Consider the following 25,662-nt stretch of genomic DNA (forward strand, 5'->3'; position numbering starts at 1 on the left):
TACCTGACACATATATTCCTCTAATATACATTTATTGTATTTTTAAATAAAAATAGAAGGCAAAATCAGAGCATTACATTCCAACTATTTAAGATGTCAAGTCAATTATTTATAATACTCTAAAATATTATTATAAAAATAGAAAAAGAGAAATACAGATACTTGGAACATTTTATCAAAACTCAAGAAAATAATTATAAGAAATACAAAGTATAGTCTCATTAAAAATCTTATCCAGTAAACTCAGAAAGATAAAACTATGGTGGACAAAAAAAAAGTATAATAAATATTTATATAAATTATTAACAAAATCTATATTTAGAAAGATCAATCATATTTCTATTGAATACATCTAAAATATTAGAACATAAAGTATTCCATCAATAACTATAATCAATGTAAAACTCCAAATTAACAATCATATTGATTACCTTCTTTATAAATATGAAAAATAATATATATTATTTTATTAATCATCTAAGACACTTAAAACATCTATTTGTAATAGAACAAAAAACAAGACTGCATAAAATTTATGAAAGTTAGATTTGTCAATTGAGAAACATTCAATCCATAAAGAATATCACTCATACTCGTAGGTTATTTCAATAGTGACCATAACCACACTAAACTTAATATATAGCGTAGTTGTAATCCCTAAATTCATAACAACAATTGAGGGTAGCAATATAGTTGTCCTTAAATATACTTCCACAAGTAGCATGATCAAGATAGCCAGAAAGAAGCTCCATTAATTTTGTTGGGGTTGATTGCAAGTCCCACATCCTTTAGTGTGGGAGAATAAGGAGAAGGCCAATGCTATATATTGGGTTTTAGTCCTTTGTTTTCAAATGCACCAGTCAACAATAGCACTTTAAGCTTGTATCTGACTTAGTTTATATATTTGCTTTGTAAGAGTGTGGTTGTGTTGGGGTGTCTGGGGTGTGAGTGAGAGAAGTCTATGTGTTGTAACAATTTTCACATAGTATTAATTCTCTGGTTGCCGGTTTAGGCAGCGGCCGTGGTTTTTTCTCCGGTTTTGGAGTTTCCACGTTATATTCTTGTGTTGTGATTGTGTCTTAATTTTTTTAACTTATGCTATTTTTCCCAACAAATTTTACATTTAATCCATTAATTATATATTTAATCCAATAATCTTTGTGAGAATGATATATCAATTCCTTGATGTTATGAGCTTTAAGAAGATGATTTCTAACTTAAAAGGATTTGAGAATTTGAAATTCCTGTATAGAATTATAAATTATACTACAAATTTGATTTTCAAATAAAGAAACATTCGACAATAATTTCGTTGATGAGAATGTAAAAATCAAGATTCTAACGAACAAATTTAATTTCTGCAATATTAGATAGTCTCAATAATAAAAATAATAATGACTAAAATAACATTTTTGTAATGATGAGACCAATTTTATCGTAAATAATATACATTTGTTGTATTTTTATAGCTACCATATATTTTCTTTAGTAATTGTAGCTAGCATATCTAAATAAACTTTTTAAATATGTGTCGAATTGTGTAGATATCACAATTTAATCATTACTTTTTGTTTTGAAAATTTTCCATGGTTGATTATGGTATCAATATACCTTTAATTTTACCAATTTCTAAAAAAAAATTAATAATTAAATTTTGCATCAAAATAATTTTTGTTTTTGCATACTGATGTGCTTTTAGATTTTGATCATAAAAGATACTTAAGTCTAAGATAAAAAAAACTACAAAGACGGACTATATAATTTTCATCATCCGTTTAATAAATATAAATTTTATCTTGTTTCGGAAGTATACTTTTAAATAAATTATATCTTTTGAATGTATACTTTTAAAATAATGTGATTTTTTAGAAATTTAGAGAGACGACGAAAAAGTTCATCTCAATACAAAGAAGTTTAAAATTAACGAGGCTAATTATTTTAGGTGTAAAATATTTTGGCCGGAAATGAAGGTTTGATAATTGGAGTTGTGGAGTAGGATTTCGAAACTGTTATTGTGCGAACAAAAAACACGGATATGGGTCCTCTGACTTTTGCGCGCGAACTGCACCGTGCCGTTTACTAATTTTAGTTCGTTGGATTAATCGAACCATCGATATGAAGCCACTTGGAAACTTTAGTAAATATAGTATAAGACATTAACGAGAAACTTATTCCTCTCCTAAAAAAGAAACGAAGCTCATTCTCATTTCTTATGCCGTGGACCATCATGGTCCATTTTCATTTCATCCCTAAGAAACAAAATCATTTCATTCATCATGTCCATTACAACAACAATCGCATGTCTTTTTGATGTTTAAAAATAAAGACTTGGACACTTGGCTTCATGATGTACACTCGATTAATCTGATGAACCAAGTAGAATGAATGGTAAAGTGCAGTTCATGCGTTAAAGTCAGATAATCTGAATCCCAAAAAACACCTTCTTTCTTACTGACTTTAGATAGTGTAGATTACCTTTTTTTTTTAGTAAACTAGTGTGCTAATAAAAAAACACATTCTCTCTTTATTTTGTTGCAACAAAAGAAAAGGAAATAATGTACAGTAGAAAAACAATAAATAACGAAAAAATGTGAAGTTATAAAAATAAGAACAGAACAAGAACATATTACAAAAACAAAGGACAATCTGATTATTATCCAAGTAGAAAAGAACAACAATGTGACATTACATATATAATATTTCACTTCTTTCTTACTACTGAAAAGGACTACCCTGAATTTTCTTCTCTACCCAAGAAGGTGACAAAACAGGACTCATATCAAACTCTCTAATCTTCACTCTCCCATCACCATTATCATTTCCATCAACATCAATATTTTCATCCTCCGAAAAAACCTTAATCCTCCAAACCTTAAACGTTTGATCCAAACTACCACTATAAACCAAAAACCCCATAACAACTTTCTCCATCTCAAGACAAGCACTCAAACACCTCACAGGTCCTCTATGTCCCTCCAAAACCATCAAACACTCATGATAGCAACTTCCTTTTTCTCTTCTCCACACTCTTATTGTTGTATCCTCTGAACCACTAAACACCATGTTCCCAACCGTTACAACACAAAGAACTGCAAAACGATGACCCTTCAAAAATCCTCCATGGTTGAACCTATAACACAACCTTTCCTTCTCCCAAATATTTATCATTCCATCTGAACAACCTGAATACAGAAAACAATGGTTCAAACATGAACTCAATGCAAGTGCATTCACAGGTGAAGGTTGAAACTTTAGTGTCATTGTTAATGTGTGTGACTTTTCTGTGTATACCCTTCTCCATATTTTCACTGATCCATCACAAGAACAAGTGAAAACACAACCATCGTCTTGGTTCACTAAGATATCGTTTACACGATCTTCATGTGCTAGAAATGAGTCAAATTCAACGCATTTTTTATCAGAGATTTTCCAAGCTTTGACTGTTTTATAATGTGAGCCAGTGTATAAGATTCCTTCTGAATGGTAATAAGCCATGCAAGAAACAGAGTCACTCTGTTTTTTTGTGATGTTTTTTGCTCTGTTGAAGTTTAGAACAGTGTTTATTTTCCTTCTTTTTGGAAATGTAGCTACTTTTTTTGATTTAAAGGTTTCTGAAAAGTTGAAGTTCCATATTCTAACTTTTTGATCCTTGTGTGTGGTGAAAACCATGTTGTTGTAAGCTATAATGGATCGAACATCGCCGGAGGATGATTTTAGATACCCTTTGTCGATGCAATCGGGTTGTTTCCAAACACGGATTCTTGAACTGTTGGAGCCTGTTATTGGATAAACAAGTTAGTTACATCTGATATGAGTTACTAATAGTTAGTTAACTCATTAGTTATATGTCAATGATTTGTATCAAAAATCGTAATACCTGTGAAAACGAAACCTTTGGAAATTGCGATTGAAAAGATGTTTCCGTGGTGGCGATGGAGGGAGGCTATGCAATGGTAGAGCAATGAAGGGGAAGGAGAATGAAGAGGAGAAAGTGTCCATGGTGATTGTGGGAAAGAAGGACTAAATGGAAGGACATCTTGTTCATTTGTTTCTTTATTGTGGGTTTGGATTTGGAGATGAAGGTGGATGTTGGGGGAATCTGGTTGTTCTGTTTTTTCTTTGTTCATTAAGGTAAAGAGGGTTCTATTGCTATAGAAATCCATGGTATGTATCATGAGGAGTATAGATTGAAATGGTGGTACTTAAAAAACATTGGAAGGGTTTGGTTGATTGGTGGTGTATTCATGAGAGTATAAATGTTTCTTATCTGTTCAATCAAATGTGTCTCTTGTCACGTTTGTGTATTATATATCTATAAGAGAAAATTGAAAGGAATATATGATTAGAAACATTTAACAAAATTCTATTAATATGGCTGGTATAGTTTTAATGTTGAGTATTAAATTTTTGATATTTAATTGTTGTGTAATATATGTAACTTCACAGTAGTACTATACTAGCTCTTTTGAGTTCAAGTTGAAATTAATTTTGTCACTTCAAAATTGGTAAATCAATATCAGAGTTTGGTGGTTTAGTTGCAATTGGGTTTATAGCGTCCAACAATAACCTATGTGTGCAATTGATGCGGTGGATCACCAATTAATTGCTTCTTCAATTGTTTTTCTTGGGAATTTCAATAAGATAACAGTATTTGTAGGATAAATTCTTACAAAAACTCAATCAATAACATTTTTTTTAATGTAAAGTGGGAGGGCTAAAGCCTACAATTTTTTTAATGAGAAATAAATGAAGGAACTATGTCAAAAAGCCCAATAGAATGTAGAGATATAATAAACTAAAAAAATAATCTAAATTGCATTAAATACTAATTATTCAATAACACAACAAGAACAAGAAAAAAAATTAAAGTTAGATTAAACAGTGAATTGTAATATATGGGAAGTCGTTTATTATAATTTTGTTACAAACTGTTACATCAGCTTGTGACATAATGAGATACTGATTCCAAATAAAGTGTTCCTAATCAATAACTTAGTTAAAATAAGAAAATGAATGATACAAAATATCTTTACCACTACATACATTAATCAAACGTTTGAAGCTAAATGTTCATGTTGTAATAATTGAACCGAGTTTGTTTCTTGTCTTGCAAACCATTGAACTGTTCTACGTGCAATTGGCAACCAAATCCTCCACAACCTCTCACCACTTCCATCTTCACCACCACATTCTCTCATTCTATTCCTTCTACTTATTTCCACAAACCTTGGAACATTTGCAATCTCAGACATACACCTCTTTTCACCACTAAATATTATTGAATTTTCTTCCTGAGAGAATCTCATGCTTGACACATCATGAAGCATCTCACAATTCAATGATAACAAATCTGAAGAATTTAGATCACTCCACCTACTCCTTGCAACAACGACATCAGAGATTAATATTTTATGATTAATCATATGCAAAGGTTGTTTTTGTTTCAACTTTGTTGTTACACCCCCATTACTGCTTCCTGCACCTCCTTGATCATCAAGAAGAAATTCTTCTTGTTCTTCAAATCTCTTGCTCTTTCTTTGTGACGGTTCCCTTTGAATAAAGATTTCAAGATTTGGGTCTTCACTTAAATTTGAAGGGACTCTAAGAAATCTTGAGCTGAATGAAAAAGTGAAATTTTTTATATCCATTTCTTCAACTTTGTACCTACAAAGAGGACAAGTAGAGTGACTTTCAAGCCACTTGTCAATGCAATTCATGTGAAAAGCATGCTTGCATTTAGGCAACAATCTAAGAATCTCTTCGTCTTCGAATCTCGACAAACAAACGGTACATTCTAACCCTTGTTTTGATCCTTTTAAGGAAGAAAATTTGAAGAAAGGAAGTGTTTCAATGATTTGTTGTTCAACACCATAAACTATAGATCTTGATCGATTGTTTTGTTGATTACTTGGGTTTTGATTTGAAAGTTGAAGTTGAGTAACACGACAGAATTTAACATAAAGAAGTAAAATGAATGTTATTACAAACATTATGGAAAGAACAATTATTACAACACCTTTACTTGGTGTCACACCTTGTGGTGGTAATTCAGCCATGTTCTGATTTTCTCTGTTTTCTTGGCCTTGAATATTGAATAGTAGTGAAAGAATCATAATTAGCATTAGAAAAATATGGTTCTTATAAGGGTAGAAAGTGTTATTATTACACATGTTATTGTGGAGTAGTGTGTACATAATAAGATCAAGGGTTCTTTTTCTCTTTGGATTTTTCACTAATGCATATGTGAGTGGAAATTAATCTGAAATTTATGTACTTGGCAATTTGGCATGATGAATGAAGACAATTTGAAAAGGTTCAAACTTTGTTTTTTGATTTTGTAATTTAATGTTAATAGTCCCTACACTGATGATATGATGGCTTTACACGTTTGTTTGGTTTCGGAGTAGTGCTTGTCTTGGACAATTAATTAATAATATCTTGTATTTAAAGAAGACAAAAGTTTGCATCAGCTGAGAGCTATATCTCTTGCTAAAACACATTTTTCATGGTTGACATATTATATTATAATATATTATCATTTATTATTTAGCATTATTGTGGATATGGGTTTTGCATAGTCGGTTTCTATCAAAAACTGTCCTAGTTAAACACTTGTTTACTTTTACTCTAATGTAGTAATGTCTAATAATAATCCAATTTTTTACTATATCATCTCAATTTTTTTATGGTGTATATATATATATATTACCTCACTTTAGCAACTAATTAGCGATATTACTTTGAGGAAGCCGAGACTATTGAACGTCAGAGTCGAACAACTAATTTGTACTGACATTTAAAAAAATATATTATATTTTTAGTAATTTATCTAATATTTATTATTATTATTATTATTATTATTATTATTATTATTATTATTATTATTATTATTATCATCATCATCATCATCTTCATCATCATCATGTATGATACTACTCTTGATTAAAGAGTAAGAGTGTTATATCTGGTGAAACATTTATCAGTCCAGTAAGCAGTAAGTTACTTATTTTGATTAAATGATTTGTATTTTGTATGATAACTTTATGAATTATGAATTGACAACGGACAAGGTGACTTGCTATAAATTATTTTATTTTATTTTCAAGAATAACTAGTTGGACTCGTTTTGAGACCAACTCGATCTTGTCTTAATGAGTCACGTCTTTATTAAACCTGCAACTAAATGAGTTTGGTCGGGTTAAATGACGAGTTAGAGCATAAAAATTGATCCGATCAAATATTGAAATCGGATAAGGGAGATACCAAATCCGACTTAACCCGTCTTTTGGACACTCCTACTACAAATAGTACTATATAAACCCAATATTAATATAATAAAGGGCATACATATTACATGTGTTTCTTGTGTGATTTAGGTCGGTTTTGAGGAAAAAAATATTTAGTTTGAAGATAAATTCATATGTAGTTCGTTTTGATTTTGATGACAAATTTAAAAAAAGGTTATTTGATTCACTCCAATTAAAGTGGTTTAATTATGGGATCGGTTTTTGAATATCCAAATTACTATTGTAAAAAATTATTAATATTAATATTATAAAAAACACAATAAAATAGTTATTTTTATACTAGTAAAATTTAACATTACTGAATAATAATTTACTATGTTTGAAATAAATGAAATAGAAAAAATAAATTAAATTAAACTAATAAGTATTTTTAGAAAAATTATAAACAATAATTAATACATAAATTGCAATATTTCATACTAAAAATAAATTAAAAAATATTAAATTTTATGTATGCGGTTTGGTTTAGTTAAAGGAATTCAAAATTTATTTATGGTTTTTTTGAATTTATTTATTTGAGTTTGTTTATAGTGAGACTCTTTTGGAGAGTTTGTTTTTTTTAAAAATAACTTATAACATGTTTATAAAATGATTTTACTTTATTTCCATAAACTCTCTAAGAATACTTATGAAAATATTTTAATTTTTATGAAAACAGTTTGATTTTATGTTATTGTTTGTTTTCTACAAGGACGTATTTGTACATATTACTTATTGAATACAACGTTAAATAAATTTTAGTACCTATAAAATGTAAGCATTATGATTTTAGTCTATATAAAAGAATTCTTAATATTTTAGTTCCTATAATTTTTCTATTTCACTTTTGATCCCTACTTTTATATTAACTCATGTGTATCTTTTTTAATTTTTTAATGATTTTTTGCATGAATGTTAGGAATATTATAAGAATTTTCCACACAAAAATTTAGATATTTTTAACAAAAGAATAACTAAAGACAAATTTTTAAGCATCAAAAGTTTAAAAATTATATTTAATTCATCTCTTATTAAAATAAATTTAATTTATTTGTGAGAGAGATGTTTATAATATTTCAAATATTACTGTAAAAAAATCATTCAGAAATTTGAATGATACAAATGAATTGACATAAATGTAGGGACAAAAAGTGAAAACCAAAAATTTATAGGGACTATAAAGTTAAAAAAATTATAGGGGATTAAAAATGAAATGATGAATTTTTTTATGGATTAAAAATTTATTTAACTCTTGAATATATTTTTGATTTATTTTGTAGAATAAATAGTGATGATATCGATTAATAATTTGTAACATTTAAAATCACAAGATAAAAAAATAGATGTTCATCCTTAAGTTTTTATTTTATTTTATTTTATTATTTTTCATAAATCTTGATGTATATTTTGATTATGATCAATGGCCATTGATATTATGTCTTAGTGTATACATTTAAAGACCTAAGAAAATTTATTTTCAACAATGTTATTTTGATATGAATGATATATAATTGACATTATATCTCAGGGTATTCATTAAAGACCAAAGTATTGATTGTGTTATGTAGTTTTTTTTAATTTGAGTTTATATTATAATTTTATATTCTTACGTTAATTATAGTATTAAAATGAATAATAATATTTTACTAAAATTATTGTATCTCCTTAAAATAATAATGGTACAACTAATTTTTTAGTAAAAGAAATACATTTTATGTTCTCCAACCGTAGCTAACAACGAGTCATTAACAATTAGACCTACGAGAACGGTTTCTATAGTCGGAACGGTGCACAATCGTTGGTATTATTCCAAAAATCATATCTCTAAAAGAAATGAATTGGATAAAAATTATAGTTGTTGTAGAATCCGAAGTTGTTATGTAAGGAACACCTATGACTATTGTTTCATAAAACCGTTTCCGTTTGTGACCCGTTGAAATGAAGGACGGTGGCAGCAAAAGGAAAAGGGCAAATTTTGATTTTGAAAGAATTGAAAAGATTCTTAATATAGTTTTCTTTGGGTGGAGTGTGTGCAAGGTTGGAAATTTTGTCGTATTAAAACTTTCATTTGCTTGATAATCAACTCTCTTAGTTTTTATTTCAATACAAATGCTTTTAATGTTTCAAACCTTAACACACTTGAGACTCTCTTAAGGGTAACATCTAAAACTAACATACTTGAGACTTGCTTAAAATTTATTTAGATTATTCTTCAGCCAGCTGATGGATATTGTAATTGCAAGCAAGAAGCAAATGTTGACTTGGCTTTTGATAAACACAGCATGTCATTGACACTATTTTTTATTCTTAAGGACTTCGACTCCGACTCAATGAAAACAAACGCAACAAAATAAGCATCTATTTTTTAAAAGGTTGTATTTTTATTAGTCTTAACTCTTGCGCTTCAGCGTTTAAGTAAAAAGTCTAATTAATAATTATTTTAATTAAAATTTAAATTTAAATTCTCTTTTGAAAAATTTAACATTGAATTATATAAACATATATCATGTGTCTTTAAGACCACATGTTAAGAATCACATAAATAGTAATTATATATTAAAAAAAATGAAATGTATAATTTTTTAAAGATAAATGCACAATTTTCAATATAATTTTCTTTTTTTAGTAAATTTTATATAGGTCTCTACCATATCACGTAGATTCTATATAAATTTAGTAGAATTTATGTGAATTTTAATCAATAAAAAATATTTTAAATAGTGTTGTTAATATTATTCTATTTTTAAATAATCTGATCATCTATGTTCAGATATTTTTATCGTAAAACTGAAATATAGCATATTAAATTGGAAACGAAGGAAACTATAAAACAGAAATATAGCATGATTCCATCTTATCTTCTTAGATTGGAAACAGACGAAACTATTTCATTTTATCTTATTTTAAATAATTTAAAGAAGAATGGTAACAAATGCTTTGAGCATTGATTGATTAAACAATCAAAAGAGGTAATAAAACTTAATTGTTTTATTCCATCCGTTTCATCTATTTCAATCACTCCAAAGTCCAAATATACTATCGAATTATATCGTTTTGGTCATTTCATCTATTTTCTAATACTCAAAATATATTGTTGGGTCCCTAAGTTGCGTATGGCCAAGGACCAACTTGGACCATTATAATAAGTTAATGACATATATTAACCAATCAGACTTCTTCGATTTAATTGAAAATTAATAATATTATCAAATAATATTTTCTTTGAGTAAGTTTAATTATATTTTATATTTAATACCATTAATTTTTTAAGTTTTATATTTTATTCTATTTTAAAATAATTAATATTTATTTATCAAATTATATATAGAAAATAATTAAGTTTCTTCTCTCCATCCTTAATCTCTGTGTCTTTTCGTCGTTCTTTACCACCTCTCTTCTCCGTTCTGCATCGTCTATCTCTGTTGTTAGTTCATTAAAAATTAAAAATGAATTTGAAAACAACAATGCAACGATTACAGTGCGTCAACTGTACCAAGACGACAACGACACAAACACAGACGAATTAGGAGTGAGAGGATCTTCTCACGGTAGTGAAATAACAGTTAAAAATTCTTTTCACAATAATGAAATGACGACAAAAGAAAACAATTTACTTTATTAATGAAGCAGTCTCGTAAAATGAAGGAAAATAATTTTAAATCTCTTTGTTGTCATTTATTGGCATCTAATCTAATGCAATTGATATTTCATTGAACATTTCACCATGTAATGTCGTATAAATAATGCTAGAGTATATTAGTCCATTTTTTAATTCCTCTGTTAAGCACTCCTTTGGAATTTATGCTAGGTTATTTTCTTATGGTAAGAGATTCCTGAAAAACAAATCCACTTAAAAGATAGTAAACTCTAAAAGCCAAGTGTAATAAGTTACATCATTACACATAAAGACTCTAGCTAGGATAGTAAATCAACGTTCAAAACCTAACTATTGGCCTACCAATGTCTTGATTTACCTACAATGAATGACAACAAAGAGAAGAAAAACAATCTTGTAACATCTTAGAATAAGCCTTACACTGTCAAATATGATAAAGCGAATTAAGAGAGATCGTTGTTATATATATTGACCGTAATTCTTTGTCATTAATAGAGACGAATATATATTGAGTTGGATCATTTTCGATCAAATTCGATATTAATTTAAATCGATCAATTTTATTTAATCTGAATTAATTTCTTAATTCATGATTTTTATATCAAATTCAAATTAAATCAATATGATTATGAACAGGTTAGATTGAATTTACAGGTCATAAACAATTTTTTTATTTAAAAAATATAATTAAATTAAGTAGTTAAAAATCATTTAAAATTTCTACATTATAATTTTGTGTGCTTATTGTATTGCTTCATTTCTTTATGTATTTTTCCCGATAAACATTTGGCTACCAGAAAAAGGAAAAAAAATACATAACCACATGAGTATTATATAAAAAACTCTAAATTAACATACAAAAGAAAAAACCATGAATCCTTAAAATATATGAACAACGATTAATAAAGTTTATTTAGTTACTCTACTAACATAATTGTTCCATTTTCAAATCCTATCAATATGATCACAGATTTTAAGGTATATATATATATATATATATATATATATATATATATATATATATATAGATAGAAAGATAAATGAATGTGAAATTACTTAATTTTATATTTTATAGGATTTCTTTATTGTTAGATATTATTTTTATTAGTTAGTTTTAATTTTTGAACTTTGATTACTTTGTATTTGTTAGTCTCTATAACTTATAAGTCCATATACCAGTAAGTTTTATTTTAGTTTTTGCTTTTTTATCAATGAATAAATCATGAGGAAAATTTCAATAAATAGCATAATCTATTGATCCTGGAATGAGATTGGCATGAAAGCTCCATGAAACCCATATGGAACTCTGCAAGGCATTCCAATTTTGGCAATTGCCTCACCAGTTAAATTCTGTGTGTCAATTATATGAACCTGAAAAAAATGGATACAAAGAAATTAATTATTAAATGTGTTAATAATTAAGTGTTCAAATTTTCAGCAAGAGTAATTACAAGAATTTAAGCTACTAATTAAACATACTTCAGATTTGTTAGTATCTTCATTGTGAACAAAAGTAATGATCCAACCATCATCTTCTTCAACACCTCCATCTCTAGGCACAAATGTTGACCCATTGCAAAATGTATTCTTCTCAAACATATGGTATTCCATCCTTATAGGTTCATCTTTGTCTCTCTGCTTCAAAAAATCTAAGTTATCACATTGTTAATTGATATCGAGAAATCGTAAAAACTACCACTCGAAAAATACTTTTTTGAAATACATCGGTTAACCAATGTGAAGAGTCTTTCAAGGCATAAAATACAGCCTTACCGGAAGACTTTGTACATTGATTGTAATTTTAATTCGTGTACAAAATATTTTTTCACATTAATTGTTTAACCGATGTAAAAAGTCTCCATATTTTATAACTGAGATAGTCTCAATATTAGTTACAACATTCTCTTACAATCGACAAACAGATGTCAGTAGATGATTCTTCAAAGTATAACTTTGCTAAACCTCTGTATTTTGGCCCATCTAAATAACATATAATAGCAAAACCATGTTATAAAACATTTATGCAGGAAATATAAACGCTACTAAATTTTACAATTCTTTAGATAAACTACTAAATTTTCCAAAACCATGTTACCTTGAGTAGAGCTTGAAATTGGATCAACTACTTGTATGTATGCATATCTATTCTTAATACCTACAAAATTTTCATGTATAATAGGAAAATCCATATAAACTGCTTTGTCATTACAAAGATCTTTCTCTTTAACCTCTCCAGTTTGCATATTCAATCGCCATTCGTGGCAGCGAGAAAAGCACTTGAATTCATTCGAACTTAGATCAGGTTCAGGAATTAATGAGTCAAGAGATCTACATCCCCTCACTACAACCTGTTGATCCACATTAGACATACCTTCAAAATTTTAGTACAACCGTTTTATTCTTATAACTGATAAATAATTTAGAATTTTATATATTATGCAATGTTGATACTTCAAATTAAAGACATGTTTAATAGACCAACATGATACTGACTACTGAGACATACAAAACATTCAAATACTTTTGTTTTCTTAAATTATTATCGATGTCTACATATTAATATTAGTGTTGTGCCTCCTATTCGTATATGTGACAGTGTTTCATAGCTTATATATTTCTTCATATTAACAACTTATTACCTCATCTCCTTCCTCAAAAGAATTGATAATGTGAAAGGTGCAATTAGGTTCCACCTCAAACCATTTGATTGAGTTAGCATTACCATAGCGTGGCATTACTCCAATCTTTGCATATTCTTTCTTGTTATACTTTATTAATCTACATGGAGACGAGATTCTCTGTCACATGAATTTTCTATACCCTTATATAAAATTAAATTAAGAGCATTCAGTGTATATGAACTCACGGTCCTCCTCTTATAAGTCTATTTAGATCAATGGTCAGTGGAAAATCCATTATCACATTGTACCTGGAAAAAAAATCCAATAAAAATATATTACAATACAACTTTCACTTAAAGTTTAAGTAGTTTTAGAGTTTGAATTGGTTTATTAGGATTTATTTGTTAGTATAAGGACTTGTGAGATTGTTATAGAAGAGTTTATGAAAAAAACATCTATAAATTATTTTTAATTTATTTTCAAAACAACTCTAAAATAACTTAAATTTTTTAATATAATTTTATCTTTTGATAGAAATAGGTGATAAATATATTTTAGAACCACTCCAAGCCAGCATAATTGTCAAGAATTACCTTTGTGTAACACCTATGTCATGGACAAGACTGCACCTGTTTAGTTTGAGATCAACTTTATGAACCAACTTTTTTCCATCAGCTGAAAAAAAAAGAAGAAAAGAAAAATACCAAAGTCTCGTCAGAGATATTATGTATTATTGGAATTAATAAATTTTAACCAAACTTAATTTTGTTTAATTTTCTTTTTCTCTTACAAAGCATAAGAACATACCTGAAATGATTCCAACAACAAGAAAAGGTTTAGTTGGTTCCACACCAAATGTAACTAGCTCCCCTGTACTTGGAGCTTTCTGTGATGGTACATAAAAAATAATTTGAATGTGAACAAAACAAAAAATTGTAGAGGGCAAAAAATGTTGATTTGAAAATATATTAATAGCTAAAAATACCTTTGGATGGCTGGTAAAGGGTCGATTCCAAGCTGCACTTAGGTCCCAATTTTTTAAAGTTTTTAGGGACAAAATATCAATCTCTTGTGGCATGTCACTTTCAGCAATTGAGTAAAACTTCCCTGAATGTTCAAAGACATTGGTGTTGCTAATGTATTTGTTTACTTTTCCAGATCTCAGCTGTTAATTAGTCCACAAAATGAGTTCATAATACCATCTTTAGCTAGCTAGGATTTGTGTCCAAAATGACTTGTTAGTTTAAATGTTAACTAATGCATCCATTTCAATCACTAACATCACAAATCAACATCAGTAATAATAATTTGAAAAGGGAGAAAACTATATATGTTGATGTCATGTAGAATAGCAACTGATTCAAAAGAAAATTACAAAAAAAACTCAAAAAGAGAAAACGAGTTTTGAAGACGGAGTTCGATCAATTGTGTCTATGTCTCTAACTGCAGAGTGGTTGCAGTACATTACTATTACGATTCAAGCTTAGGACTATATATTCTGCTGCAGGGGCTTTGTCCCTAACAGCCCAATCGACGTTTGGGCAACTTGGTTTCGCTCAGGCAACTTATTTATATATCACTAGCTATGAGTCATACCCAACGGTGTCAAACATCGACATGTGTTAGTTACCAAACACGTCCTCAACTGAAGTGTTGGTAATTGCACAATTGTTCAAACAAAGGAAACTTATATTTTATTAAATGTGCTAAACATGAAATGAATTAGGAAACTGACCCAGTTGAAGAGGTAAGCAGACAAAATGGCCAATGAATTGCCTTCTATGGCTGGCAGAAACAATGGTTTGTTTCTTTGTTTTTCAAGATTGTAAGTTTCGGTTTGAACATGCTTGTTGTTGTAGATGACTGTCCAGGTTCCATGATTAGATGATTTTTGAAAATACAAAGCATGAAGCATTCCTTCTCCTTCCACCCAAATGTGACTTGACCTACCAAATATTGATTTTGTTGATTTCAATCCTCCAAAAAGTGGATTTGGTCCTGCACATTAACAACATATATAATATATAAATATATAATTAGAATCAATATTCCATTTCTCACCATTTCTAATGTAGACACCCTCAGGAAAATCACTCGGAATGTGTCCATGAATGCTACTCACAGCAATAGCTTCCCCCAACTCTTCCACCGGACCAAAATTACTCTGCACATTCAATAGGTAATGAGTTGGATTCAATTAGTTAATGCGTTTCAATAAAAGTTGAATCGATTCGGAAATATAAGTTCGAATCTAAATGAAAAGAATCATTTGATTATATTTTATTTACTTTAAGATAAAACTTCAAATTATCAAAGTTCATTTTCCATGTGAAGTGTGTGCGTTGTGGGCTTAAATGGAGTTTAGAAGAGCATTAATTTACCTGAGATGAAAGCAATGGCTTGTCAATGAATTCAAAAAAAGAATCGACAAAAACGTCAAGTAATTTAGAGAAAGTATTTTTGATAGTTTTGGGAACATCATCAATTTGAAAGGAGAGTTGAGGTATACCTTTTATGTTTGGCTGTTCGGTGAATCACAAATCTAATTAGTTTCTTTTGCACCAAAAATGTGTAAAACAAAATCAAAAGTGTTCGTTCCATAGAGAGACCTTACCTTTAAAAATGACAAGAGTGGGTTGAAGTGATTATGAGAATTGTCTGATGAGACATAGGAGGGTCCTTTCTTAATGGAACTATTTACTTTAAATGTATTATTATATGAAAATGCCATAATCATATATAGATATGGTTTTAATTAGCAAGGTTGGTGTTTCTAAATATAGTATGCTCTGCATCCAATTCCATTTTATAAGGTTGGAGGTTCTTAGCAATCAGCACCTCCACATTATAGGAGAGTAAAATAACTAAGGCCCCTATTATTATTTTATATATAAACTAATTTCTCTTTATTTTATTTTTGGATCTTTATTGAATTATGTTGGACGAATGAATTAAATGATTTTTTTTTTTAAAATATAAAATAATATTTTATATTATCAATAATATTAAAAAAAAAAGTTGATAATAGTATTAAATTCGTTAAAAAGTAATATTATTTTTATAAATTTACAAGATAGAAAAGTTAATGTGATTTTTCTAACCAGTGATGTGTTAAATAATAGAGAGAAGATAAAGAAGACAATGTTTATGTAAAATATAAAAGGCATAAACATGTGTCTACATGACAACATCTACAAAAGAGAGGCATCTCTATCCACTGGTTGGTGAAATCCGTTTTTGGACTTATATAGAGCTTTCAACACATTGGAATATTCCTTTTTGAAACATCTTGTGTTTCTCCTTTATTATTCTCTGTTTTGTATTCTCACTATTTCTAAGTGTACCTTTGGATACTAGTCATTGTATATACATTTAATTAAATTTATAATTGACGTGTTACTATACACAGTAATTATAATGTAATACAATATATCTCAATTTCAAATTATTATTTTTAGCAAATTATTGATACAATATAATAGATAGTTAATATTAGTTTATATATTTTATGTTTTGCATAATAAACATTGCAGAGTAAAAAATTATCAAATCTGGTTTGGTTAAAAAAATTGGAATGACAAACTGTGTTATGAAAGAAAATTTGTTTGTTGTGTGACATTTGTAAAATTATTATATATACGGTTTTAATAGATAAAATGTCACCAAATATTTTTTGAATAGTTTTTTAATTGTCGTGATTACAATATTATAAAAAAATTAGTCTACTAAATTTTAATAAAAATATCTCAATAAAATCTCAATAAACATGTAACATTTTACAAAATTAAATGAGAGACAAAGAAAATTTCATATTACATGGACGGAATCTAAATATTTATTATTATATATGGATTAAAACCAGATTAACTCTGAATTGTAGGACTAAAAGAAATATTCACCCGAACTTTAATTAGCATTCATAAAAGTTAGAAAGTAGCACAAGATGTGCCCAACAATAGCAAATTAGTATAATAGAAAAAATGAACCAAAAACATAGATTACCCCTTAATTAAATTATCAAATATATTAGCCACTTGCTTGTTGTCAGAATCTAAAAGAGTAAAAGTATATTTTAATATGTCACTGTGAATACAAAATTTTTAATACTATATAAATGTAGAACATTTAAATTACTTCTGATGCTCAAGGAATTTATCAGTCCCAAATAAAGACGAACTTTGGTTTAAGTGGCATGATAAAACTAGAGGTGGTCAAAGTTTGATTTTGAATCAGTACAGAATTGCATGTAAATCAAACCGAACTAATTTTAATTTAACTGCACTTGTTCAAATTGAATTTAACTAAACTGTTACAATATACATTGAACCGAACCAAACTGTTTCTATTAGTATCTCTAGTTTTAATAGTGTTCAGTGCGGATAATTTGATTGTCTAACTCATTGTTTAATAGGTGGTTGATGGTGTTGGAATAAGGACATTTATTTTTGAAGGTTAAAATTTTTATTGCTAATAGAGCTCACTGTCGATTTTGACTTTATTTTTATAAGCGCTCCTCATATTCTAATATTTAGTACTTCTGCATTACTGCCTTACCAGTTTTATTTTCTCTCTTTTGTGAAGTGTTGAAGTTATAGGATTTTAGAGAAAAAGATGATAGAAAATAATAAGGGTTTGAATATTATTGATAATAGATTAATGTTGATTTTATTACAAAAGATTCAATATTAATCTCTATTTATAGAGAAACATAGACTTAATCTTAAATAAAGAAAAAATCATAATAATAATGAGAGATATTCTAAGATATCTCTATGATTATAAATTGATCATAATAAATAATTTAAGATACTCTAATATAATATAAAAGATATTATAAGATATTTTCTAATATTATAACACTCCCCCTCAAGCTAAAGCTTACTAAGCTTTAGCTTGTTATAAGAAAACAATGTTTTGTTCTGCAAAATAATAAAAAATTATGAAAAAGCAACTCAGGGATGCAAGTGAAGTCGAAGAGAATTGCTATAAATATAGCCTAGCCAGATAGTCGATATGATCATCAGTCTGAGAGAAATTCATGGCAAGCAATTGAACAAAGCAAGATCCGTTCTTCTAAAAATTGCATTTGGAAGCTTCAAACCAATAATATTGGAGATGCGTGCTTCAAGGAGAGAAAGGCAAAACCAGTACATCTAGGACAAAGATGGGGCCAGTGCATCTGGGACAAATTGCCATGCTAAAGTGTGAGCCATGAAAATAAAAGACATTGTTAGAATGACCATCAATGGAAAAAGAAGTCATCACTAATATGATTCATCTGTGGGAAAAAAGACACCACCAGAATGATCGTCGGTGGGAATAGAAGCCATTGTTATAATCTATTAGTAAGAACTAAATTGCATGAAAAACATCAAAGAGGAAGCAACACGACTCTAATGAAATGAAGCCATGATCGATTAGTAGAGTGAGAAAATGCATCCAAAACAGGAGAGACAACGGTTGTTTCAGAAAACTTGCTGGAAAACTTTTTCAGCAGCGACGACAGGCAGCAGTAGGCGGCGGCGACAGATCTACTCATACGAGAGATTAGCAGCGTGTGAGAGCGTGTATGACGGCTTTTGGTGACGCACTTTCGGGAATGACCTGATCTGGAAATGACGACGTTGGTCGCAGGAAAATTTGCCGAAAATAGTAGCAGCGGCGCAGTAGCGAATTGAACCGAAAACAAGTGAAACGTGTCGAAATGTTGGAAAAGAGAAACTATGATTATATTCCCTAATTGTTGGGAACTCGACAGCGGAACAACGACAAGATTGTTCAAGGAGGATCAAAATAGGCTCTAGATAACATGTTGAAGTTGTGGGATTTTAGAGAAAAATAAGAGAGAAAATAATAAGAGTTTGAATATTATTGATAATAGCTTAATGCTGATTTTATTACAAAAGACTCAATACTAATATCTATTTATAGAGAAATATAGACTCAATCATAAATAAGGAATAAATCATAATAAAAATGAGAGATATTCTAAGATATCTCTATGATTATAAATTGATCATAATAAATAATTTAAGATACTCTAGTATAATATAAAAGATATTATAAGATATTTTCTAATATTCTAACATGAATCAATATTATGATTGGTCATGTCCTCTGAATCATTAAAATGCATCATTAATCCACCATAATATTTGCCACATATCAAATTCATAAGCAAACTAAAATGCAGAAGGAAACAAACATTTGTTGAACCCTTTTGTTGGAGCTAAGTAGTCTCTGTACTGATAAATGTATCAAATTTTGGTTCACTTTTTCTTACTAGAGAAAGTTCTTGTGTTAACCAACAATGTGAATGATGATTCTTCATTTGGAAGAAACAACACTGGGAGAAGTAGTCATGCAGGAAGAGGAAGAAGAAGCAACATAATAAAATGTCATTTGCTCACTTCAGGGATATCTCTTTGGATCCGCAGTTAAAACAACAACAACAATTATCTTGTCCAAGCACTGCCAAACACACTGCAAACTAGAGAGCTCAGGGAGTCATTTAAGGTCTGGCATAAAGCCAATTTACTTACTATTTTGGTTGGATTTGGATCTCCTATTCCATTATTTACTTTTTATATCCATATCCAAAACTTTTTGGAGTATTTATCAAATATTTTGTTTACGAAGATGATGATTGTTCTTCATGAAATTAGTTTGCAATTTATCATAATAAATTTTAAGAAATTCATTCTGACTTCTATTGAAAGTTTATTGAATCTTTTAGAGTAAAATAACTATTTATTGTATATTTTAATGGAATTAGTAAAATTAAATTATATTTTGTTGTATGTTTCAATGGAATAAGTTAATAAAAATAAATTAGAAATTTAAATTTAATCTACTGACATTAATAATTTAGAATTACAATTAGGATAAAATAAATTTAATTTAATAAATAATAATACGTTTTAGTGACAGACAATACCGTAGGAATAGATCAATTCTTTATTTATATTTATCTAGTTTTTAGTGACAGTCATCGTAGTAAGTAGAAATAAAAAATATTTAATGACATTCTTAAAACATGTAGTGGCATTATTCACAATGTAGCAAGCCACAGTAAATTTGGGTGTCACGCAAAGTATTTTTGATATTTACCTACAGTTTTGACTTTTAGTGACAAACGTTGTCTGTCACTAAAAGTCAATTTCCTTGTAGTGTATATAACATATTTCAAAAGTTAAATGTGAGATAAAGAAAATTACATATTACATATTATATGCTATTTTATGTGAATTTCTTATTCAAATTTAAGTGACAAGCACAAACCAGGTCAACAAATTAGAAGAAATTAGTTGTTAAGAATACGATCACATGGTGATACCTTTTTTTTTATATGTTAAGTTTTGGATACTGTTGTGGTTTAATTTGGATATTATTGAAGTTTTTTTATAAATTATATTTTAATTTAGTGAATTTTTTGTTGCAGAGATTAAATTGTTCATTTAATTATTATCAGAGACTTAATTGTGTATTTTTAATTATTGTCAATGACCTAATTGTCTTTTTTTTTTTTTTTATAGAAATTACACGTGGAAGAATTAAGTTAATGAATCATGAGACAAGTTAAAAAAAAATCAATTTTCTAATTATAATTCACATAAAGACTAATTTGACCCGATATATTTTACTTAAAGACTAAAAAATATTTTTTTATTTTTTTTAAAGACTAAAATGAATTTCAAGAATTTCGTAGAGATCAAAATGGACATTTATTGGTATTTAAAAATATATTTACCTAGCTAAGAGGACAAACACCTCTCAATTTAACCCTTCAATGAATTAATAGGTGTTGGTGACCTATTATTCTCACAATTAGCCAAAGTATATATATCATATTTTTTAGATTATACAATATATATTACTTAAATGAATTTTTTTATATATATATTTATTTTGTCACATACACGATCACTATAAATAGCTACATATATTATACTCATATTTCTAATAATTAAACTACTTTTTAAGCAAGGATGAAAATTAAATTATTCCTTTTGTGTGCAATAATTCTTATCTCTATTAATGCAGAAATTGAGCCAACTAAAAATGAAAAACAATGTAAAGAAATAAATTGCACGCATAATAGCTTTGATCTTTTATTATATATGATAATAAAAAGTGTTTGTTGAATTGCAGCTGGTGCTACAAAAGAAGTAGATATAGGCTTGAGATATGGTGACGAGCTTATTGGTGGTTTGAATTTGGTTGAATACAGAGGAGGTAAAAGCATAAATAACTATCTAGACACATAATTGCTTTGTTATTTTATTATATATAATAATAATAATAAAAAAGTGTATGCATGTTAATTTGCAGCTAGTGCTACAAAAGAATTCAAAGTAATTGATGTAGGCATGAACTTGATTGGAAGTGTAGGCAAAAATAATGATACAAAAAATGAAGATAATACCGCTGATCAACCAAAGGAAAAAGAAAGGACTGGTAAAATAAGACGTAGACCACCTAAAAGATGGTGGGAACGTAAAAAGATGGTGCCAATCTAGAAGATGGTGCCAATTTTAGCGTAAACCTACTAATACAAACAAACCTATGTCACTTTATGCTTACTTAATAAATAAAAGGATCAACATCTTTCCCTTAATATTTACCATGTCTTTCACTTGTGTCCACTGCTTATATGTATTCTCATATTTAATGAAATAAAATAACAAGTACCACAGTTGTATGTCATCTTATTTTGTTCAAATCACTGCTTTAACTTCAACCATTAATTATTTCATGTTATGTATTTAAACTCAATTGTGATTAAATTACGATAAAAAGATAATGAGTATATTGATGCTATTATTTGGAAATAACAAATGAAGAAATATTTAAGAACTAAATACTATAATGGGTACTATATAAACCCAATTTTAATAAAAGAAAGGGGATAAATATTACAGGTGTTCGTAACGTGGTTTTGGTCAGTTTTTAGACAAACAATACATTTGATATAAAAATAAAATTATATTTTTTTTTTGTTTCAGATTGGAAGACAGGTTTTAAAAAAAAATCTTCATTTATTATTTTCAGAAGTGCGAGAAAAATGTTGTCAAAAGTAATAAACAACGCTCGCATATAAGATGCGTGAAAAATGTTGTCTTTTCTCTTTAGTAATATTTTTTCGTGTTTTAGCAATATTTTTTAAATATTGTTATAAAACAAAAATATTGTAGTGAATTTATTTATGGTTTGTTTGAATTTATTTATTTATATAAAAACTCATGAGACTCTTTTGGAGAATCTTTTAAAACAACTTATGACGTATTTATAAACTAATTTTAGCTTATTTTTATAAGTTCTTTAAGATAACTTATGAAAACAACTTCTAACTTTTATTAAAACAATTTGATTTTATGCTAACATTTGTTTTCTACAAGGAAATGTTTGTATATTTTACTTGTTAAATATAGGATTAAATATGTTTTTAGTTCCTATAAAATTTAAGCATTATATTTTGAGTCCTTATAAACTACTTTATTTACTCACTCCACTAATGTTTTGAATATTTAAACTACTTTATTTACTGTTTTAGTTAACTTCAAAATATGAATTGGTGTTATTTCTTTAAAAAAAATTATATAAAATGGATTTAGGTACAATAGTTATATAATTGTGTATTTAAATTATGTGGATCATATTTATCAATATTTTTTATTTTAATTTATAAGAAATAGGGAAAAATTGTATCATATATATATTTTTTAAATTATCAAGCATGCGAAGGTTCAAACTGCCTCAAAATAAATACAGCGGCGGTTGATAATTGTTGCAAATTTTTAAAAATAAATAAATTTGAGTGTGTCTATCGACGGTTCTAACTGTCGTAAAATGTATATTGAGGCGGTTAGAAACTGTTGCAAAAGTTGCCAACAGTTGGAATTTGAACCGTAGCAAAATAGCCTTGCGATGCACAAATTTGTGACATTTGCAAAATCTTCACAATCATTCATTTGAGGCGGTTATAACCGCCGCAAACTATATTTTTTTTGTAGTGTCATATTGATAATTGCTATCTAGGAGTCATAAATTACCATTCGAAAAATTCTTTCCTGGAATATATCTTTTAACTGATGTGAAAAGTCTTCCAATGCGTTGAATAGAATCTTACCGGAGGACTTTTTGCATTGGTTGTACTTTTAATCAATTTAAAATATTTATTCGCATCAGTTGTTTAACCGATGTAAAAAGTGTCCATATTTTTATAATCGAGGTACCCAGGAACATTTGCTGCCACTTGCTTGTTGTCCTAATCTAAAAGAGTAAAGCTTAATTTATTTTGATCAATGAGAAATTACATCTACTACTTAAGAAAAATTAAAATATTTTTTAGTCTCTAAAAAAAATAAATTGAACTAAAGTAGTCACTAAGAAATTTTAAAAGACTCAATTAAGTCTCTAAAAAAATTAAAATACATTTTAATCTTTAAAATAAATTGAATAATATGTGACTTGACCTACCAAATATAGATTTTGTTGATTTGAGTACTCCAAAAAGTGGATTTGGTCCTGCAAATTATATATATATATATATATATATATATATATATATATATATATATATATATAAGTAATATTCATATTCCCCACCTTTCTAATATTATAAGTAATATTCCAATTCCCACCATTTCTAATGTAGACACCCTCAGGAAAATCACTCGGAATGTGTCCTTGAATGCTACTCACAGCAATGGCTTCCCCCAATTCTTCCACCGGACCAAAATTACTCTGCACATTCAATAGGTAATGAGTTTAACACTATTTAAAAGTTTAAAACAAGAGAGTTTGTGTAACCAATGGTTGGATTCAATTAGTTAATGCGTTTCAATAAAAGTTGAATCGATTCGGAAATATAAGTTCGAATCTAAATGAAAAGAATCATTTGACTATATTTTATTTACTTTTAAGATCAAACTTCAAACTATCAAAGTTCATTTGACTATATTTTATTTACCTGAGATGAAAGCAATGGCTTGTCAATGAATTCAAAAAAAGAATCGACAAAAACGTCAAGTAATTTAGAGAAAGTATTTTTGATAGTTTTGGGAACATCATCAATTTGAAAGGAGAGTTGAGGTATACCTTTTATGTTTGGCTGTTCGGTGAATCACAAATCTAATTAGTTTCTTTTGCACCAAAAATGTGTAAAACAAAATCAAAAGTGTTCGTTCCATAGAGAGACCTTACCTTTAAAAATGACAAGAGTGGGTTGAAGTGATTATGAGAATTGTCTGATGAGACATAGGAGGGTCCTTTCTTAATGGAACTATTTACTTTAAATGTATTATTATATGAAAATGCCATAATCATATATAGATATGGTTTTAATTAGCAAGGTTGGTGTTTCTAAATATAGTATGCTCTGCATCCAATTCCATTTTATAAGGTTGGAGGTTCTTAGCAATCAGCACCTCCACATTATAGGAGAGTAAAATAACTAAGGCCCCTATTATTATTTTATATATAAACTAATTTCTCTTTATTTTATTTTTGGATCTTTATTGAATTATGTTGGACGAATGAATTAAATGATTTTTTTTTAAATATAAAATATTATTTTATATTATCAATAATATTAAAAAGTGGATAGTAGTATTAAACTTGTTAAAAAAATAATATTGTTTTTATAAATTTACAAAATAAAAAAATTAATGTGATTTTTCTAACCAATGATGTGTTAAATAATAGAGAGAACATAAAGAAGACAATGTTCATGTAAAATATAAAAGGCATAAACATGTGTCTACATGACTACATCTACACAAGAGTGCCATCTCTATCCACTGGTTGGTGAAACCCGTTTTTGGACTTATGTAGAGCTTTCAACACATTGGAATATTCCTATTTAAACATGTGTTTCTCCTTTATTATTCTCTGTTTTTTCTTCTCACTATTTTTAAGTGTACTTTTGGATACTAGTTATTGTTGTTAAAACAACAATGGATTCTGCAACAATGGATTCTGCAATAAAGATTAACCAACAAAAATAAAAATAAAAAATAATTGCAAAAAAAAAACGAAAAAGGAGAACGTTCTGCATTTTGAGCTGAAAACGGAGAACGTTCTGGAATTAACAGAAAAACCAGAAAACTAGAATGTTCTTGGTTCTCTTTTCTGCAGT

The 25,662-nt window shown here is 28.1% G+C and overlaps 3 protein-coding genes and 2 long non-coding RNA genes across 7 annotated transcripts; 1 reads left to right on the plus strand and 4 right to left on the minus strand.

Annotated features, from left to right (window-relative positions):
• Positions 1-2,578: 2,578 nt before the first annotated feature.
• On the minus strand, positions 2,579-4,281 carry LOC101497094 (protein JINGUBANG-like). Its single transcript, XM_004501714.4, has 2 exons — positions 3,878-4,281; positions 2,579-3,776 (listed from the first exon to the last, which is right to left on the minus strand). Exons 1-2 carry the CDS (start codon positions 4,173-4,175, stop codon positions 2,716-2,718), a joined length of 1,359 nt encoding a protein of 452 aa, XP_004501771.2. The 5' UTR covers positions 4,176-4,281; the 3' UTR covers positions 2,579-2,715.
• A 605-nt stretch (positions 4,282-4,886) lies between these two features.
• On the minus strand, positions 4,887-6,352 carry LOC101500549 (E3 ubiquitin-protein ligase ATL42-like). Its single transcript, XM_004501109.4, has one exon. It carries the CDS (start codon positions 6,192-6,194, stop codon positions 5,049-5,051), a length of 1,146 nt encoding a protein of 381 aa, XP_004501166.1. The 5' UTR covers positions 6,195-6,352; the 3' UTR covers positions 4,887-5,048.
• Positions 6,353-12,075: 5,723 nt separating this feature from the next.
• LOC101499595 (zeaxanthin 7,8(7',8')-cleavage dioxygenase, chromoplastic-like) lies at positions 12,076-16,365 on the minus strand. 3 transcript variants are annotated; one of them, XM_004501105.4, is made up of 13 exons: positions 16,138-16,363; positions 15,905-16,045; positions 15,585-15,687; positions 15,259-15,521; positions 14,509-14,688; positions 14,331-14,409; positions 14,117-14,198; positions 13,769-13,831; positions 13,542-13,680; positions 12,998-13,250; positions 12,812-12,882; positions 12,382-12,537; positions 12,076-12,273 (listed from the first exon to the last, which is right to left on the minus strand). In XM_004501105.4, the coding sequence occupies exons 1-13, from the start codon at positions 16,258-16,260 to the stop codon at positions 12,154-12,156; spliced, it is 1,773 nt and encodes a 590-aa protein (XP_004501162.1). In that variant the 5' UTR covers positions 16,261-16,363; the 3' UTR covers positions 12,076-12,153. The 3 variants fall into 3 exon arrangements, with proteins under 3 accessions (XP_004501162.1, XP_004501163.1, XP_073224371.1); XM_004501106.4 differs by lacking the exon at positions 15,905-16,045 and having other exon boundaries at positions 16,138-16,362; XM_073368270.1 differs by lacking the exons at positions 12,076-12,273; positions 12,812-12,882 and having other exon boundaries at positions 12,388-12,537; positions 16,138-16,365.
• A 5,109-nt stretch (positions 16,366-21,474) lies between these two features.
• LOC105852194 (uncharacterized) lies at positions 21,475-22,229 on the plus strand. The gene is made up of 3 exons (XR_012162933.1): positions 21,475-21,596; positions 21,675-21,758; positions 21,855-22,229. It is a non-coding gene; the product is annotated as an uncharacterized lncRNA (long non-coding RNA).
• A 1,931-nt stretch (positions 22,230-24,160) lies between these two features.
• On the minus strand, positions 24,161-24,957 carry LOC140920212 (uncharacterized). Its single transcript, XR_012162916.1, has 3 exons — positions 24,729-24,957; positions 24,496-24,636; positions 24,161-24,269 (listed from the first exon to the last, which is right to left on the minus strand). It is a non-coding gene; the product is annotated as an uncharacterized lncRNA (long non-coding RNA).
• Between the last annotated feature and the right edge of the window lie 705 nt (positions 24,958-25,662).

Source organism: Cicer arietinum, chromosome 5, assembly GCF_000331145.2.
Source record: "Cicer arietinum cultivar CDC Frontier isolate Library 1 chromosome 5, Cicar.CDCFrontier_v2.0, whole genome shotgun sequence".
Classification (NCBI taxonomy): Eukaryota; Viridiplantae; Streptophyta; class Magnoliopsida; order Fabales; family Fabaceae; genus Cicer; species Cicer arietinum.

Bases quoted from the DNA above. Each gene is read 5' to 3' on its own strand.
- LOC101497094 (XM_004501714.4), bottom strand. From the start codon at position 4,175: ATGATACATACCATGGATTTCTATAGCAATAGAACCCTCTTTACCTTA. The intron at 3,777-3,877 runs GTATTACGATTT...ATCCAATAACAG, and splicing joins CAAAGGTTTCGTTTTCACAG to GCTCCAACAGTTCAAGAATC.
- LOC101500549 (XM_004501109.4), bottom strand. From the start codon at position 6,194: ATGTACACACTACTCCACAATAACATGTGTAATAATAACACTTTCTAC.
- LOC101499595 (XM_004501105.4), bottom strand. From the start codon at position 16,260: ATGATTATGGCATTTTCATATAATAATACATTTAAAGTAAATAGTTCC. The intron at 16,046-16,137 runs GTAAGGTCTCTC...TTCACCGAACAG, and splicing joins CACTCTTGTCATTTTTAAAG to CCAAACATAAAAGGTATACC. The intron at 12,538-12,811 runs GTAAGAGAATGT...TTTTTGAAGCAG, and splicing joins CTGACATCTGTTTGTCGATT to AGAGACAAAGATGAACCTAT.